Source organism: Conger conger, chromosome 8 (genome assembly GCF_963514075.1).
Source record: "Conger conger chromosome 8, fConCon1.1, whole genome shotgun sequence".
NCBI classification, from domain to species: domain Eukaryota; kingdom Metazoa; phylum Chordata; class Actinopteri; order Anguilliformes; family Congridae; genus Conger; species Conger conger.
This window is the reverse complement of record NC_083767.1, coordinates 20,618,673-20,638,449: the sequence shown is the minus strand read 5'-3', so window position 1 is coordinate 20,638,449 and position 19,777 is coordinate 20,618,673. Positions and strand designations below refer to the sequence as shown.

Sequence of the window (19,777 nt, the reverse complement as noted above, 5' to 3'; positions counted from 1 at the left end):
AATGGCTTACCACTTGGTGTATGACTTTCAAACTTCTAAGACTAGCACATATTTTGGTAAAGAATAGTTGGTATGGAAAACTTTAGACCAAAAATATTTATTTTTATGTGTTTTTTCTGATGCTAGTTGAACTGACAGGATTAATGGTAGAGCCTTGCAGTAGATGCAATTATGCCATGCGAAACATCTTAGCCAACCTCAAAATTCCGTCTGACTGGTTGGCAAATAATCAGACTTCCAAAGCATTTCCCTTTGATAATTTTAATTGAAGGAAATGGAAAACACTTTATTCTATTATTAATGAAAAATAAGCAATGGATGGTATATATTGCAAACAAACAGGCCTCCATTTGGTCTCAACCACAATTGATGTTTCCCCCCTACATTTGTAGTTAAGTGAGTGGCACAGCTTTTAATTTATTACACAACCTGCTAGACAATTGTAATTGGTTACAAATGAGAACCAAACAATGCTTGAAAATATACTGGACTAAAAAGAAAGCACTGAGAGACTGGACTGTAACGACATCATAAATTAAATTACAGTTCACTTAAATTCACACCAACAGCTTTCTGGTATGGGGTTGCTTTTAGGAAAACCACCATTCATCCACATTATGCCAACCCGCAAGTCATCATTCGTCCACATTGTGCCCAGGCATGGTGGACTTTAAACAACCAACAACTCTTGACCCAGCTGTGACAAAGTGCAATAAAAACTCTAAAATAAATAAGTGTCACCGGATATGGGACCATTCCCGTAAGTGCCAATTAAATATACATTCATTATTAAAATAAAGTATTAAAATAGATGATCCAAAATGTAAAGAACATATATAAAAATGCACAGCATCTATAAAAATATAAATTATTGCCACCCTCATAGATATTGATAAATTAAGGAATATCTTTGGTTATACACATTTGAAAATACACAAAATGAAATTTATGGAAGTGGGAACAATCGATGCATTTTCAAACATACGCAGTATATGTAATACGTACTACACTCTGGATTTTATATGAACCCTCACAGTCCCAAGAGTGCCATATAGTGCTCTCAACCTGCCTTTTCAACCAATCAAAATGACTGCTATACTACCGTTTTAAGCCCCTATTCAATTCTAAATTCTCAACCAAAGCCAAAACCCCTTGAAATTTGAGTGGCGCTACTTCATGTTGGTCATGAGACTGAAAGGGTTAAAACCTTTCAACAGGGAGGGGGCCTTATTGGAGCTTGTCCTGGAAACGGATATCGCAGACCAGGGAGAGGTGGTCCGAGGGGTAGCTGTAGGAGGGCAGGCGGCCCGGCCCGATCTGCTCGTCGGTGGGCAGGTCCAGCACCGCATCGACTCGGAGGTCTTGGTGGGAGTACCAGATGTAGTCCAGCGTGTGACGGCTCTCCCCGGAGGGCCTTATCTTCCAGGTGGTGTACGGTGGCTCCGAGCTCCCGTCTGAGCTCAGCCGCTTGTAGGCGCTGTCCAGGCCCAGGCTGGAGGTGGAGAACAGGCGGTAGACGTCCTCGCCGGGCTCGGCGTTGAAGTCTCCGCAGACCACCAGCGGGGCGTCGCTGTTGCCCTCCTCCCCCCCCAGGCTCCTCAGCAGGTCCGAGCCCTGGGCGCTCCGCAGACGCTCCCACCCGCTGCGAGCCTTCAGGTGGGTCACCGCTGCCCGTAGGGGGCGCCCCGTCGCCCTGCACCGCAGGGTCTGTACGATGGCCACCTGGTTGGTCTTGGCGGCCTGGGCGGTCAGCCGGAGGCAGGCGCTGCGAAGCAGCTCGAATCGGTCACGGCGGAAGAATAGCGCACAGCCGTCGGGGCCGTTGTTGCTCTCCACGTCCAGGCAGGGGGACCAGGGCTTGGGGCAGAAGGTGCCATGGTAGCCCAGGCTGTGGAGGACTGGCTGGAAGGTGTCGAAGTAGTGGTCCACCTCCTGCAGGCACAGGATATCAGGGCGGTAGGTCAGGATCTCCTCCAGGATGAGGTACTTGCGCTCGGCCCAATTCAGGGCGTCTGGAGGGCACTCCACGAAGTTATCCGTGCCTTCGCCGAGAGCTGGGACATGCAAAGGGATCAAACGTCAGCCATACAATATCACCCACTAACAGGGTTACTCCACCAAATACAGATTAACTTATGGGTATAAACTAGTGTAGTTTGCATTATTTTGAAGTGTAACAACATTGTGTCATTTTAGTATTTTGGCCAGTTGTCATTTTGAGCAAATAAATATATTACTTTGATTAAAATCAAATGTAATAATATCATACGTTCGATTTTACACACTGAAATTGAAAATTTGACGTCGTCTTAATTTTCACTGTTGTATACCATGTCCCGATTGGATCATCAACGTAGTCTTCAGGTTCTATTGGGGGGATTGCCAGTTTTTAATATGGTTTTGATATTCAAGTGTTGTGAACCCTGACTGTACCCTGGGCGAGGATTTTTAATATGGTTCAGAGTGGTGAACCCAGACCGTACCCTGGGTGAGGATTTATAATATGGTTCAGAGTGGTGAACCCAGACCGTACCCTGGGTGAGGATTTTTAATATGGTTCAGAGTGGTGAACCCAGACCGTACCCTGGGTGAGGATTTATAATATGGTTCAGAGTGGTGAACCCAGACCGTACCCTGGGTGAGGATTTTTAATATGGTTCAGAGTGGTGAACCCAGACCGAGGATTTTTAATATGGTTCAGAGTGGTGAACCCAGACCGTACCCTGGGTGAGGATTTATTATATGGTTCAGAGTGGTGAACCCAGACCGTACCCTGGGTGAGGATTTATAATATGGTTCAGAGTGGTGAACCCAGACCGTACCCTGGGTGAGGATTTATTATATGGTTCAGAGTGGTGAACCCAGACCGTACCCTGGGTGAAGATTTATAATATGGTTCAGAGTGGTGAACCCAGACTGTACCCTGGGTGAGGATTTATAATATGGTTCAGAGTGGTGAACCCAGACCGTACCCTGGGTGAGGATTTTTAATATGGTTCAGAGTGGTGAACCCAGACCGTACCCTGGGCGAGGATGTTCCACTGCATGACCCGGATGGGTGGGCTCAGGTGGGTGCTGCCATTGGGGAAGACGAAGTCTCGGTGAAGCCGGGCGGGGCGGTTTCGCAGCGCCTCCTCACACTCCTTCAGCAGTCTGTCGGGGTCAGTGGGCTCCTCGTGGGCCCCCTGCTTCCCACAGGGGTCCGCCCGGGCCTGGGGGCCACTTCTCAGGGGCTGGGCCAGGGCACTGTACAGCCGGCTGGTGCTACTGCCCATGGAATAGTCTGTGAAGACAGTCTCAGTTCAGGGCACTTGTGTATTGTCGTGAAAACAACAGTTTCTAACTCACGTATTACAGACGGTCCAGCAGTGGTTCACAACCGTATGCTGAATATCTACCATCCTGTATCTTTTCATTCCAACCATAATTTGGCACACCAAAATTAGGTTGCTTTGTTAGGGCTGGAGTGAAAACCAACAGACTATTGCAGTACAGTAACATCATTAGAACGTAATGTTGCTCTCTCAAAGCGCAGATTTCAAAGTCTGGTTTTGGTGAAGGAAAACCTCTTTCCAGCAGAATAGTACCCAAATATATTTTCAGCCCACACTAAATCCTAATCAGCCTTTTTTTCTTTTCTTTTTGAGTTGGGAACAATACACCAATGATTGGATTCTTACACAGGTACATAATTCCTTAATATTAATCATGCTAAAAATAACATTTGGACAGAAAAATACTTTCTCGCCTTGGCAAACTAATAAAAAGGGGTCAAATAAATACAAGTTCGAGACTCATTGCTACGTATTACAGATTTGCATAAGCAGGTACAGGCTAACAGCAAACGCAACACAGTGGATTTAAGGGCTTCTCCACACATAACGTTTTACTGCTATTGCGGGAAACAAAAACAAAATTTCGTTTATGACATACAGACGCTTGGAATACCATCGCCATAAATACAACAGTGCAGTGTAATCCTACCCATCGCCAACACAGACATCCGTGCCGTGTCTGCTACCGTCAAACCAAAAACGTTGAGTACACAGGGGTTTCTTATGCGTTTATACTAAGCATGAATAAAATATAATTTGTGGTTAAGCAATCATTAGAATGGAGCCAATACAAGTTTCCCAATAAACGTAGACTCACCGTGTTCCGAACACCAAGTTAGTTCACGATGTTCCGAAATTTCTTGAATAACTATCAGCTTTGGTTTTATTGTGTGTGTATAGTCTAATTCCTTCCTTTTTCATAGAAAACTTGGTACGAGTCACTTACGCAATTCGTTTCATCATCATACAGTGATACAGCATACAGTGACATGGTAATTGTGTTCCCCCCCGACACATCGTTTTATATATATATATATATATATATGGTATCCGTTTTTAATTAATGAGATTAACCAGACACAGTACAAAACTGTAGTTGTGCTTCAGATGCTGTTCGGAATATAGTGAGCTAACACGGTCTTCCGAATACAGGGAAATCGTGTAGTTATTTGTCGTTTTGTCTGCAATAATTGCTCAAATTCACATGAATCCAAGTGTTTTAGGGTCTGGGATACCCAATAAGCACCCATAATCATAAACCACATTCCTCAGGAGACAACTTACACAGAACACAGCGAGTCGTCATATAACGTTACCAAGTTAAACTCGACAACGACAAGAAATCCTAGAACCTTACCGACAAAACGAGCAAAGATTTCAAAATTCACTTTGACATACAGCTCTCGCTGGATCAGAGCAGAACGCCGAAGAGCAGACATTCTGTGAAGAATTGCGTAACTCAAAACATTATCCTACGTGAAGGACATCAAAATACTTAAGTATGGGGACAGCACCATCTACTGCATGGCGGTAGAACTACGATGCACACGTATTGAGCTTGGGCATTCTGCATTTTTAAAAAGGGACAATAGGCAAGATTTTCGTGTTAAAACATTGTTACAAGACCATTGTAAATCCCCATTAAAAAGGGCTCACTGACATGTTGACTCTGGCTTTGTTTATAGTCCTTACATTTGGGTTTCTAAATATACAGTTGACTGCCCTACACTACCAAAACTTTGTGTAACTGTACAATAATTCAAGCTCATTGGTTGAAAATTGGTTCCAATTGCCAGAGCCAATGGCTTTCAATGTCAGCGCGTTTACAGTGAAGAGGGAGGGATAAACAGTGTTGTGGTTTGAAGGCGTTTGCTGCTGCTATTCCTCTCTTGACCGTTAGATGTCCGAAATTACCTATTGTACCTTTAATTGTTCCAAATTATGAATCCACTTGGCATGTGTGGGATGCAGAACCCTGATCTCAAGCAATACCCAATGCATTGAAATTGTATGCGACGTGGAAAGCCCAGGGGTTAGAAAGTAATACTCCTACCATGCATACTACCTGCTGGTTGAAAAACCTGCAATTAGCAAATCTATGTGAATGGAACAAAATACAGGGGTTACTTTCACTGTCAGAACTTCATGGGATGTAAAATAAATGCATTCAAGGGATACCAATTAAGCTGATCAGAGACCAGATAAAATGAGTAAAGCAGAGTCAAAAGTATTTCTCAACAACCAGGCCTGACCGCAACAGCCGAGAGAATAACAACCTTTAAGTGAATAGACAGTAAAGTTGCATTTTAAAATGTATTGTTTCCCAATTTAAAATATAACCCTGTTGTATGATAACTGCTGATTCAAATATAGGCCTTAAAGTCCTCTGCCTCAATAAACTGTTGCCAGTGTAGCACTATGAAAGCAATTCAAGTTGTACATTTCCAACATATACCAGAGGTATCCAATCTTCTCTGAAAAGGGATAGTGTGGGAATCGTTTTTTTTTTTATGAGTCCAGCACTAAAACACCGCATTCTACTGAAAGGTATTGATTGAAGACCGTATTACTGAATTTGTTGAATCAGGTGTTGTAGTGCTGGGCCAAAGCAAAAACCCACACGCACACTGGCATTATTCAGATAAGACTGACCACTCCTGTTATACAATTATAACATATGAACAGCATATTGAGCAGTGTATGACAAAAACTATATAGGAATAGGAACAAAACCCCCTACTCCCTTAGCAAGGGCCAGGGGACCAATCACGTGGAGCAGCAAAGAAAAAAAGGGTTTGGTTTAAGAGACTTTTGAGCAAACAGGGACGCACAGGAATTTTCGAGTGCCGTGGTTGTGACTGGGCCGGGACTGTGCCAGAGTCAATGAATAGACCAGTGTCCTGTTTGTTGCATAGAGACAATGGCTCACTTTGAATATCCGATGTCACGCATTGCATCTAACAGTCCTCTGTACTGTGTTGTAGATTTTGGCTAATTACTCAATTAAATTGGAAGGAACCACTTGTCAATACGGGCTGCGAGGATTCAAAAGTGCTTTTCGCACATGTAATTTGGAAATTAACTGAATTTGTTCAACTTCACAGAACGGCTGGCCCACCCTGATCCATTTTCTACACAGAAAATAGGGTTGTTGTCGTCATTCTAAAATGTAAACATCAGCGCATCCTTTGCGGAAATATTTTTTTGGAAAGCCTGACGCATAAAGGATTGGCCTGTGAATCCACCTCTCCCCGTCTGCTACGTCTGTAACTGACAAGGCTTCAAACTGATGTGCATTTGCCTGATTCAAGTTCATGATTTCCCGGTCTGTTTATTTTTCTTTAATCTTTTCCTAGCCACTCCCGATGGGTGGAGCTAGGGCCAAGAAAAGAAGAAAGGAAAGGAAAAATATAGCCTATACTGGAGGTACAGTTTAGACAATACAGGGGTTCAAGTAAAGCCTGTTAAATATAGGAACAATTATTGACAAGCCATGTCACATATCACATTGCACCACAGTTGCTTGAGACATTTCCTTAAAAACAAGTTACATTTGCGCCAGGACTGACAAGTTCTGAGAAGTTCCTCTTGCATGCCAGTCCTTGGAACGGAAAGCAGGTCAATGTAATTTTTATTGTGCCTTGGAATGGACACATTCTTATTTAAGCTACCATCCCTAATGCAGTTACACAACTAATCTCATTAAAGCAGAGTTGCCAGGGTGTAACTGAGATGTAATCCCAATTTCTCCCATAGCAAAAAACTTCCGTTTTGTCACACTGTGCAACCTGACTGTATCCTACTGTAATGATACTCAACCCATCTGTCTACCATAGATTTATTTAAATCAATCTAATTAGCTGAATTGAAAATAAGTAGATTGTGTGCAATGTCATGCAAGTGGGCTTTAAGCCAGTGGTGCTGAGGGCAATTGGGAGAGATCTGCAAAATACATCTGCCGGGTTCAACTGCTGACCAGAGGTCAAGACTGGTTTGCACTGGAATATGCTAACTACATAATGTGGCATGGCCAAATAAGTGGAATATTTGCGAGACAGAATTTCAACCATTCTGAATGGCTAACCTTAATGACTAATTCTTAATGACTTTATAACGATAGGCATAGCTACAGAGATTTATAAGATATAAAAACGACTCAAAGAAGCACATAAGAAAACACAAGATGACAATTTAGTACAGAACAAGTAGTATTTTTTTAGCCGCTATTTTCATTTTACTTTTACTAAGTCCGTTAAAAAACGTATGAAGAAATATAAAAGAATCAAAGGGCACGATATTGGTAGCATGATTACTATATTTTAAATATTTAAATTATCTTTACTGACCAGCCAGGATCCCTGTCAACCACGAGTCCTCCCTCCATAATTCAGCCCATGCACTCGGCCAAAATGACTAAATGACTTGTCACGCATCATGGATCTTTCAATGGAAATTAGTACTCGTATAACAAAATTGTTTTTTTTTTCCTATTGTAGCCAATGTTACGGACCTGAGACAAGTTAAATTCCACCAAGCAACCAAGTTTCTCAAAACCTCACCTGTGCTACAGTACGCCAAACCTCGCGTTGCTGCTTTCGCTGGAACTCGGTTGTTGATTCGGCCGTCCAGGAATAATTGGTGATAGAGAGAGGCCGGCGAGGATAGTTTCTTCAGTGGATTTTTAACCCGTGACCCGAATTTAGGCGCACACAACGCCTCTTGTACTAGGGTAGAACACAGCCTAGTAACGTTAGTTGACGAATACATCACCTTCTCAGTTTCAGTAACAATCAGCTGTGAAGAGCAACTTTTCCTCTTGTGTAACTAGCAAGCTAAAAAAAAATCTAAAAAAAGTTAAAAAAAAAAATATATATATATATATATATATATATATATATATATATATATAATAAACGTTTAAATGCTAAGACAACATCTGATTTCTCTCTGTTATTAGACCGAACTATGAAACAGGAACAACCAAGTCGTCTCCGATAAATTCAACACACCGGCCGGCAAATTATTTCATCATTCTACAACGTGACACTGCTTGGAAGGTACCACTGCGTGAATCTTTGGCAGTGAGATGTGGAAAATTCTTGTGGACTTATCGCCAAGAAAACTTGAACATGATTATTTATAATTATATATTTATTTATTATTAGGACTTTAAACCATAGTTGTCCTTTTCCGATGTTAAGAATACGCAGCAGCAACATTTCTAAGATAAAAATAAATACATATTATTTACACGATACCCCCCTATTTTAATGCTGAATGGATCAGTATCTGTGATAAGGTTAAAGTTCATCACTCACCAAGCGTGGTTAGAGGGTAAAATCTTTGGTCCAACCGGTTTTTCGTATTAATCTAAGACGAGTGTACATTGTTTGAAAAGAAACCAAACACTAAATAATACTAATTACGGTGAAGCATTTGGCACCCATTTACGTTCCTCATTAGCTACTTGACTTCTGTATTCATTTGCATTGGTAAATGCGTTTCTCCAATATATCTAGATGGTACATCCTCGTTGGAAAAAACGTGGAAAATCCTTGACTGGCTGAGTCAATCACCGGATCTGAATCCAATTGAAGATACATTTTTAAGAGGAGACTGAATGTAAAAAGTCTGCAAAACGAGCAGGAAATGAAGATGGCTCCAGTACAGGCCTGGCAGAGCATCACCATGTACACCATGTACAGAAGGTTCTATAGTTTCTAAACGGTTCATCCGATATGCATTGTATCCTTTCAAATTCAAAGTGCTAGAGTACACAACCAAAATAACAGAAAAAATAAATGTCTCTGTCCCATTAATTATGGTGCTCACTTTAGGTAGCTTGTAGAGACAGATGAGAAGGCGAGTAACTTTGCTGAGTGTGTGCAGGTAGTATTACTTAGTATTGAGAGAGAAGAGAACCTGACCAATGACAGATTCTTATGCAGAAGTCCTGCAAGACGGTTAGCCCCAATATTAACGCCAGCTGTTTGGGAGGCTGGTTGGATCATGTTGTTATTTTTATGTTTTTTTTTTTTTTGTGGTAATTGTGATAGCCCCTTAGCCTGGAAGTCACCGTCACATTGTTCTTTGTCATGGGTAGATTTTAAGGCCTGAATGAATATTCTAGGTCTTAAAAAGCATGGTGCCAACAGCTTCAAACATGTATACATATTGTAGCAATTTTTTAATGTGCATCAGGTGATGCAATACTGTCACCAATTACCTCACCATATTGCTGTTCTCCTGCTTTCTAGTTTTTATTAAAAATAACATGAATTTATTAACCAGCAGGCTCTTGAGATGAACAATCTCTTTTATATATGATATATCAAAATAAAATTGAAACGCAATTTACATGTACAATCTATCCTGACACATAAAATACAACAGTTGTGACTGTTTTGTTTATCAATGTATTTTTAATTCAGACAGGGAAACTAGATGCTCTAGCTTAATTTGTTTTTATAAGGTACTCAATGACCATGGGGAATTATAACTATTTCCTTTTCTCTCTCTTGTACAGATTGGTTCATTCACTCATTTCTGACATTATGCATAGTCGACTAGGAGACATCGAGGAGGCTGAGGCTTGGGAACAAGGAAATGAACAGGCAAGAAAAGATTATTGGGACACAGCCTCGGTGTCCCTGCCTGATCATGGCAGTGCTACCAGCCAGTCACCATTGTTTTAATGGAAATTCACATCTTTTAAGACATTGGATATCTGGATACACCTGATGCTGCCATAACATTTGGCCAAGTGAATTGTTTCCATGATAAAAATCTAGGGCGCACACACTATTACAGACCCTACACAGTATTTATGCATCTGTTTTTCTGCGAGTGATAATTAAAACTGAGATACGGTTGAGGTTTTAACGAATGGTGAATTGGTCAATGGAGGAAAGTTACAGTATGCAGCCTGTACCGTCTTAAAATTATAGCTAATTTATGAAGTGCCAGTAATTCAAACAGATGGCTGTCACCAAGCTTCCAGAAGTGACTTCCATTACACATTCTTAGTATACACTGGGCGTACCATACACTAACTGATAAAATACACAGGATGCTTTTAACCTTGTTTTTTTATTGTTTTTATTATGCATTTCACTTCTTCCTTTCCCACCCTTCACATATGACTTTCTTTCTGGAGGCAGCAGATGGACATTTTTTAACACAAAAAATTCAGAAAAGATTTCTTCCCTAAATGAGCTCAGGTACAGGGGAGCAAAAGCACATCATTATGTGCTGATAATTTACAGTAAGAAAACATTGTCCTCCTGCAGAGAGCGCACTTTTATCAAATTTAGTACATCCGATTACATGTAAATTGTCTTGTATTTATTCATTTTTGACCAATTGGTTGAGGACTATGGTATGTATTGTCTCCATACACACACAGTGGAGTTAAGTATTATGTATTAAGTATTAAGTATTTTGACAGTGACACCATTTCTATTTCTTTGGTCTCCTCCAACACATTGGATTTTAAATGAATGAATGAATGAATGAATATCAGGTTAAGTGTACCCTGTCAGCTTCCGTGATTCATTTTCAAAAGAACCCCTCAAAACGCACCTTTTTAAAGCTGCTTTTAGTGTTTGATTTAATGTCTCTGTTTATTCTTTGATTGTACATTTTTGTGCTATTTAATTGTATTTGAATCATTGTATCTCTTTTATGTAAAGCGTCTTTGAGTACCTTGAAAAGCACTCTATAAATAAAATGTATTGTTAGTGACCTACTGTATGATGACTTCACAAGCAGAATTGCAGACGCATGAAGAAATTTCTAGTATTAAGCAGAAAATGTGTAGAATCATACCCTGGATTTACCACTTGGTGTCACTCTTTAAACACCTTTGAGGTTGAAAACCTGAAAGAGAGAATGAGTGAGAGTGGGAGAGGGAGGAGGGGGGGTTGAGGTTGCTTTCTTCCAAAAATCATAAGGTTACATTACATTTTGTCAATGGTAAGAAACTCTGACATCCATGAATATGCTATCCTCGTTAAGCTTTGCCAAAAGTGGCTTCATCTCCATTTCTATGCCAATGTCTATGGTGTGTGTCTGGATGAGGAAATATCTCTATGCTGCCATCTCCGCTTCCTATAGGTCGGTCTGGGCTGCAGGTGGTGAGACTGATTAAATGTTGCTCTTATTTCTCAGAGGAGAGTGTTTGTCTTTCTGCCTGTTTAAATAAAAAAATGTGGAAATGTAAATTTTCCTCCAGTGATTTACTTCTGCTCTCTGCTGGGTTGAAATCTAATGTCCCAAGGTCATGCAAAAGGAAGCTGTTAGTTAGTCGCTCTCTATCTTTTAAACATTTCCAGTCTGAAATTATAAAATTCTTTCCATGGGAAGGATGAGTGGAAAGGGGGATTGTTCTGTGGCTGACAGTGAGAGGCCAGCTGAGTCATTGGCCAGTGTCCCCTCTGTCGCTATTGCTACACAAGATTCAACCAGCTTTTGCCCTTAATGACTTTGCTTACTTTCAAATTATCACAAATATTAGTTCTCTTTTTCACAAAAAGTTTTGTTGTTTAACTTTTTTTTCAGACTTATCAAACCGTAGAAAAAAAAATCATGTCAAAGCTAAGGACAAATGTTGATTGAATCGAAGCCAGCATATTTGCTAATGGCAAAAAAGAGATCTGTGCCCAGTCTTAGCTGCTTAGCACACTTTACCATACGCTTGCATCTCTCATGCCCTATTCAAGTGTTTGGATAAATACCACAGTGGCTGTTCAGGGACTTTCCAAATTTACATTTAAACATTTAGCAGAGACTCTGATCCAGACACATAAAAAAAAGAAATAGAATCCATTTATGCGGCTGGATAATTACAGACACAATTCAGGATAAGCACCTTGCTCACCTAATTCCCTGGGAATTTAACCTATAGTTACAGTAACTCTCTAGCCCAGCACTCTAACTATTCTATTACACTGCCACAAGTGTGGTATAATGTACATAATAGATTGTATACGACTTTGAGTGGAGAACCTTCTACTGAGCTGTGTTGCTCTAACATGATGGCTTCTTCGAAACAGTAGGCGTCAGTAGCCAGGGACTGTTGGCAGCTGTTCCAAATGTGTGATTTTCACATCTCAATTTATAACCCCATTACATGGCATATCTGAGGTGGAACAGAAGGTATCTTTTTGCAGAATTGCCTACCACACAGCATGTTAATTGAAAATAGTCCCAGTGCTTGACCTCCATTCCCTGTCTCTCCCTTTCCGGGTTTTTCTTCTGGAGACTAACTACTTTGGAGGAATTAATTGCAAGTTACTTTAAGGCTATTACAGTGTCTGGTGGGATGACTGGAGAGTAGGTTCTAAACTTCAGCATCAAAATGAGCTTCATTTGTGTTTTGCGACTGAGGCCATGGAAACCACTTGAGAATATTTTAAATACCAAGTTGAAGTATGAATATTCAGTTCAGTTAGTTGACTATTTGTCTTTCTATCCACCACTCAAAGAGACTATATTTAGATTAATTCCATGAAATGACTATATCTGATTGTTTATTATTGTTCCTGTTTTGAGGCATCAGTTATTGTGTTCACAGATGTACTTTGCCATTTAATTGGCTCACTGAGTAATAATCAAGAGATGGAAAATGCAATCTGTACAGCTGTCTCTGAGTACAGCATTAATCACAACATCTGTTATCCCCACAATCTACGTACAACAAGTACTTTTTACACAGCAACAAATTTGTTATAAAAACTAGATAGGACCTAGTTTTGGAATGAAAGTGAGCACTGGGAGAGTGTCAAACCTGGGGTATTATTTTAATTTCTTATTTTTAAAGAAGCTACTGCTGTTTTGTGATAATACAACAGTGTGGTAGCACTGCAAGGATTTATAAGCAGTCCATATCACCGACTTGAGTGATGAGACATTTTTGTCGGAATTCAATTCAAGTATTGCTCTTTTTATAGAGACACTATCACATTATTTGTTCAGATACTGTTTTTCTTACATAAAACACATTCATACATGAATATGTTGAAGAAAAATATGAAAGATTGCCACAAACCACAGCTCCTGTATACAGACTGGCGCTTCCTTATACTGTGGACTCCGCCCACTTCAGGTCCCTGAGTTACTGCTGCTCCAGGCTATATCCCAACGTGGAGGAGGAACCTTCATTAGTCAATCGCTCAGGCCCCCTTCCCAAAACATTCTGAAACATTTGTCATCTGTCAGACCTGGCTCTGTGGGCTCCCATAATGCACGGATTTGTGGGATGGTGGCCCTTGCAGATGGGCTACATTTCTGCCTCTAGGAACATGAGAGAAGAAATATGATGGTTTAATGGCCAGTTTGTTGATGGGCTGCACCTGAGTGACACATTTCTACTGTCAGTGCCCTCTAGTTATTATTTTGTGGAAGCTGGGAGATCCACTTGTCTGGTAGTACCTGTGTTGTAGACCACTTCCAATAGTTTTTTCTTGTATTATTATCTTTTTTAATGCATTCTGTAACATTTGAACTGAAAGTAATTAGGATACTCCATAAACAGATCAGCTTAGTCAGGATTGCAGAGTCAAGAGTCTGTATTGTCAGGATTTACTGTAAATGGGTGACATTGTAAGGGTTCACTATGAAAGAACTGTCATTAGGATTGAAGTAGAAGGCAGGGGGGGCCCTCTACTTCAATCCTACAAAATGGACACTCGTTCTTGTGCACTCCATCATAACCTTACCGCACTGCGACAGGATTTGGTCCAGCCCGCACCGTGAGCCAGTCTAGATTTGTAGTACGCAACAGCGGCGGAATTTGACTTGGGACCCCACTGGGACCCGGGTGCGCATAAAGTTGCAATATGCTCCTGCGACGGCAAGATGTTTACCCGAATCCTCGTGTTTTGTTTTCTGCCGTTAGCGGCGTGAATGGCACGGGCAGATTGCTAATTGTCCTTTCAAGATGCGGCGACATGTTTTTGATTGTCCCCCCCGCCCCTGTTCTTACACTCTCCCGGTCTTTTAACAGCTCCCGCTGTGAGGCTGAGGTGCAGAACTGGGCATCGCCGAGCATATAAACCAGATACTTGCTTTCCCAGAGTCTCCATAAAACCAGGAAATGCGCTGTTGTCCTGCGCTATGTTCATCTGCCATATTTACAATCGGTATGCCAGTCTTCAGCGTGGTCTTGACGATACGTTACGCCTTTGCGTGGGCCACTTTCGGGTTATCTGAGAACTTAAAAATTGCTTTGTTGTCAGAGGTGGCTGGCTTCTTGCGTCCTCTTTCCGGAAGGCCTCTCCTAGACTCCAAATCTAGCAGTTTGTATTTTAATGAGGGTAGTTCCTTAAACAAACCCCCAGTAGCAGTCCTTCAAGCTCCGTTCACTGGGGTGCTTTCATTTGATTTGAGGTGGCAGTGCACTGAAATATTCATAGCCTGGCACCACGACATGCGTGTGCATGTGCCCAAACCGAAACGCACGCAAACCCCCCCCCACACACACACACACTCCTCTCCACCACTGAACGGCGGGGTGTCTGTATTTTCAGTGCTACGGGCACCTGCCACTAGCGCGTACTCTCTTTCCCCATCTCTGTCTCTTTCTCTCTTTCTCCCTGTCTATCTTTCTCCCTCTCCCTCTTTGATCTCAGCCCCTGTGTAGAAAAACACCAGCTCTCAGGGGCCGCCGTCAATTCGCGCCCGGCATCGCTGATTCGTTTCAACCCTCCTCAAAAGACAAACATCTCTGCCTCCTCAATCTGTGGGGAATCGTGTCTTCCTTCTCCCTCGTGTGATCTGTCACCTTAAGATCAGCCTAATATACTCCATCACACTGGAATTTCTTCTGGAGATCTCCCAGTTTTACCTCTTAAATTGGATTGCCTCCCTTTCCCGGACACTTTAGCATGGTCCCTCCATACTGGCATGCAACAATGTCTTATTATTATTAACAACAACTGTTACTACTACTGCTACTATTACTAATATTTTTTTATTTTTGCTTTTATTTTCCACATCCAATTTCATAGGCTGACTTTGAGGGAAATTGAATTTGCAGTGCATTAAATGCGTATTAGTGAGAGGCACTCTCATAATGCTAATTGGAAGCTGAGGTGGAGGAGACCATACTGGCAAATTCTCTGCTCTGATCACAGCTGTCCCCCCTGTTTAAGGGGCTGGAGCACACACTGTGTTTGTGACAAGAAGGAGAATAAACACTGCTGAACTCCATGGTAAGCTTTACATTTGAGTGTAAGATGGTTTCTGCTTTCGTTCTAAACCACATATACAGCATGCTACAATAAAGTTGCATGTCTGTTGCTGTGGTGGTATAACAGGTTATAAGCAAGGTGCATGGTTACAATCCCTGTAAAAACCTGTGTAAAATTTATGAAGATGTGACATATATAGGGGCAGTTGAGTTCACCCAAAAGTAGAAGTAAAGTATGTTTCCATAATTTTTCAAATCTCAGTGTAACTTTCTAGAATTTGAAGCACACCAATATTCTGGTGTCCATCTTTTCATTGTCCGATATTGTAAGCTAAAGGACTTCCTGTATAACTACCTAACTACTCACAGCTGGCCAACACATACACTTTCATTAAAACATTGACAAAAACAATTTACACTTTGCCACAGAATACTGGTGTGCTCAGTTCTCAGATATAGGCTAGTTCTCAATTAAAATGTGCATTTTTGACCTGTTGATGTTTGCAAGTAACTGGCATTATACACTCAGGGAGCACTTTATTAGGTATTTATTAGGCTGCTTTAGCCTATCCACTTAGAGGTTTGATGTGTTGTGTGTTCGGAGATGCTCTTCTACCACTGTTGTCATGTGTAGTTATTTTTGCCTTACTGTCACCTTCCTGTTAGCTTTGACCAGTCTACCCATTCTCCTCGGGCCTCGAAACTCTAGAGACTAGTGTGCATGAAAATCCCAGGAGATCAGCAGTTTCTGAGATACTCAAGCCACTAAGTCTCTGAGATCAATTTTTTCCCCATTCTGATGGTTGACGTGAACATTAATTGAAGCTCCTGACCCATATCTATATGATTGTATGCATTGCACTGCTGCCACACAATTGGCTGATTAGATAGCTCAGTGAGTGTATTAGGTGGTAGCTACTTGCCTCGTGTTGGTTATCTTGCTCAGCCAAATATTTTCCACAGACCCACCACAAACGCTATTGATCAGGTGGCATCTGACTGAGAAATTTCACATATGGCTGGTTTTCTAACATGTTGCAGACGGAGAAGATTTTAAACCACTGATGCAAAAAATGGGCCACTCTCATGGTTTCTTGTAAACCATCTGGGCAACAAAATTATTTTTTGGGAGCCTGGACTACTCCCAGGACTACTCCCATGATGCACTGCCAACCCAAATGGCGCTCTCTTTCACGCTTCGTGCTTGGACTTGACAACCAATGACAACATGAAAAAAAGAAAGAACCCTAAAATAAATCAATTGATGTCAAACCTTATCAATCAGGACAAGTTGTACCTTGATACTATGTGGTTGATATGAAAACCAAACAGAAGAGGGTTTGGAGACGAGAAGATCAAAGCAGGGTCACTATAATACAAGAACTGGGGATGGTGGATGGATTCGCAGTCCATCCAAAGGCAAAGGCAGTCTAAATTTGATAAAAAGAGAATTATATATGTATATATGTAAATTAGGTGCTAGAATGGGAAATCAACGCAAGATAAAATGGAATAATCTGGAGCGGGACTTCAGTGACAAATAATGTATTCTGACAAAGACAGGTTTTGTTAAAGTCAATCTAATGACTTTTAAACTCATTTTTTAAAGTAAAAATGTGTTTAAACGCAGGCCACAAACCAAAAGACCAAACCTTACTGTGAGGGAATAGGGTCACAGACAGGCAGAGTAGCTAAACAAAAACAGCACCCACAAAATGCACAGCACAAACAATAGGAATTCTCACCCACTGCACAGCCGTGATCATTGTTCCACACCAATAAAAAACATATAAACTCTAACTGGATTCCCCCATAAACAAAAAATACCCTAGTGTGCAGGGATCCTGCAATAGGTTAAAACCTTTCATACAAGACAGAGGGAAAAAAAAGTGCAATTATACTCCACCAACCCCCCTCCGCTCCAAACACACCAGCACGTACATTGCATTGTGCTTGGAACAGAACCCATAATCATATTTTGTTTCCCCTTGCCAATTTACTTGAATAATTGATCTTACACTTTAAAACTCAATACTGTATGCCATGTTTACACATCATCCGGAGGTTTTTCAGATCCTTTTGATGTATTTCGAGATGGTTTCTTGCTACAATAACTAGTTCAGTCTCAGGTGTTTGGTGCCAAAATATCACACAAATGCTTGATTGTGTTGAGATCTAGTGATTGGTAATGCCACGGCATATGGATGATGTCAGTCCATGCTCCTCAAAACATTTGGGAATAAAAAAATTCCCCCAGAAAAGATGATATCTTGGAGACCTGTAGAGTCTGAGTATGATGAGATCTCATGGCCTGTGTGCAAAGTGTGCATTTGTCTTTTTAAATCCTAATGAGTTATTTTGCACAATACAGATAAGTCATCCATTATCGAATTTTCCCCACTAACCCCAGGCTGCAGTGCATTGTTTGTGGCTGCATGCAGGCCTGCTGTCGGGGGGGATAACTGGGTACTTTGTCCCAGGCTTTGGAGGATGGGGGTGGGCCCAAGTTCTGTGGACCTATGGCAAATATTATTGTACTAACCCAGAAATTTCTTTATGTTTTCCCGGGTCTGGGAATTTCACCTGGCAGCCCTAGCTGCATACATAAAACAAGGCAATTCATTTAGGGAGAATTGTTGTTTCAAACTGTAGTTTCAGCAAACAGAAAATGAAATGCCTTTCCATTCATTTCAATTGACTTTGAAAAGAATATTTTTCCATATCAATGCATTTAACCCCTTTGTTCAGATGGCAAATCTGGCAAACCTTACGCATTTTTGCAGTGTCCTACTTTGAGGCTTTACAACTCCAGAGATGAGCATCACAGGGCTTCAGATAAGGAAGATACTTGTACCTTTACAATAGCAACTTTATTTATACCTAAATTATGATAATAAACAAAATTAGGTGCTACAAATACAAAAAAAAGTGCACAAATGTTCTCCTTTATTTTTCAATGAAATACTAAGAATCAGAAACAGGTAGGTACATTGTCTGAATTATAAATTCCTTGACCACAAGTATGAAAAATCTGAGGGTGATAGATATAACTAGTAAAGATCTATGAAGCAGTGTACCCTGGTGTCCCATAGTATCTCCAGATCTATCCAAATGGATAAATTCTGCATTCTGATGAATCATAAAATAAACATAATGTATTACATTTTTTGGTTGTTTTGACTCATGAAACTATTTTACATCATTTCCAAGTGGGAATTACTATATTTTAAACAGCATAGGGTCTTAAAATATCTAGGGGTCAAAAAACCTACCCAAAACTTCTCCAAACAGGAAGAAATTATTTTTTGTCCAGCATTAAGCATTTATATTTTTCATATTTTTAAGAAGAGCCATGTTAGCACAGTTAGTCATCACAATACGTATTTTAGGTTAACAAAAAAGAATGGGGTGGATGGTGCAGTGGGTAGCACTGCCGCCTCACAGCAAGGAGGTCCTGGGTTCGAATCCCCATCGGCTGGGGCCTCTCTGTGCGGAGTTTGCATGTTCTCCCCGTGTCTGCGTGGGTTTCCTCCGGGTACTCCGGTTTCCTCCCACAGTCCAAAGACATGCACGTTAGGCTGATTGGAGAGTCTAAATTGCCCGTAGGTATGAGTGTGTGAGTGAATGGTGTGTGTGCCCTGCGATAGACTGGCGACCTGTCCAGGGTGTATTCCTGCCTTTCGCCCAATGTATGCTGGGATAGGCTCCAGCCCCCCTGCGACCCTGATCAGGATAAGCGGGTTCAGATAATGGATGGATGGATGGATATTTTTAAGAAGAGCCATGTTAGCACAGTTAGTCATCACAATACGTATTTTAGGTTAACAAAAAAGAATGGGGTGGATGGTGCAGTGGGTAGCACTGCCGCCTCACAGTAAGGAGGTCCTGGGTTCGAATCCCCGTCGGCCGGGGCCTCTCTGTGTGGAGTTTGCATGTTCTCCCCGTGTTAGAGTGGGTTTCCTCCGGGCACTCCGGTTTCTTCCCACAGTCCAAAGACATGCAGGTTAGGATGATTGAAAAGTCTGGGTATGAGTGTATGAGTGTATGAGTGTGTGTGTGTGTGTGTGTATGAGTGTGTGTGTGTGTGTGTGTGTGTGTGTGTGTGTGTGTGTGTCCTGCGTCCTGCGATGGACTGGCGACCTGTCCTGGGTGTATTCCTGCCTTGGGCTGGGATAGGCTCCAGCCCCCCTGCGACCCTGTTCAGGATAAGCGGGTTCAGATAATGAATGAATGAATGAATGAATGAATGAAT

At 41.4% G+C, this 19,777-nt stretch overlaps 1 protein-coding gene and 1 long non-coding RNA gene across 8 annotated transcripts; one reads left to right on the top strand and one right to left on the bottom strand.

Moving 5' to 3' along the window:
• Positions 1-245: 245 nt before the first annotated feature.
• On the bottom strand, positions 246-8,793 carry LOC133135896 (nocturnin-like). 7 transcript variants are annotated; one of them, XM_061253241.1, is made up of 3 exons: positions 8,654-8,793; positions 3,023-3,283; positions 246-2,054 (listed from the first exon to the last, which is right to left on the bottom strand). In XM_061253241.1, exons 2-3 carry the CDS (start codon positions 3,273-3,275, stop codon positions 1,228-1,230), a joined length of 1,080 nt encoding a protein of 359 aa, XP_061109225.1. In that variant the 5' UTR covers positions 3,276-3,283; positions 8,654-8,793; the 3' UTR covers positions 246-1,227. The 7 variants fall into 7 exon arrangements, with proteins under 7 accessions (XP_061109225.1, XP_061109218.1, XP_061109221.1 ...); XM_061253234.1 differs by lacking the exon at positions 8,654-8,793 and adding an exon at positions 7,895-8,220; XM_061253237.1 differs by lacking the exon at positions 8,654-8,793 and adding an exon at positions 8,106-8,220.
• Positions 8,654-11,557, top strand: LOC133135897 (uncharacterized). The gene is made up of 2 exons (XR_009709455.1): positions 8,654-8,957; positions 9,862-11,557. It is a non-coding gene; the product is annotated as an uncharacterized LOC133135897 (long non-coding RNA).
• Positions 11,558-19,777: the final 8,220 nt, after the last annotated feature.

Bases quoted from the DNA above. Each gene is read 5' to 3' on its own strand.
- LOC133135896 (XM_061253234.1), bottom strand. From the start codon at position 8,102: ATGTATTCGTCAACTAACGTTACTAGGCTGTGTTCTACCCTAGTACAA. The intron at 3,284-7,894 runs GTGAGGTTTTGA...CTGTCTTCACAG, and splicing joins TTTGGCGTACTGTAGCACAG to ACTATTCCATGGGCAGTAGC. The intron at 2,055-3,022 runs GTACGGTCTGGG...TGCATGTCCCAG, and splicing joins GTGGAACATCCTCGCCCAGG to CTCTCGGCGAAGGCACGGAT.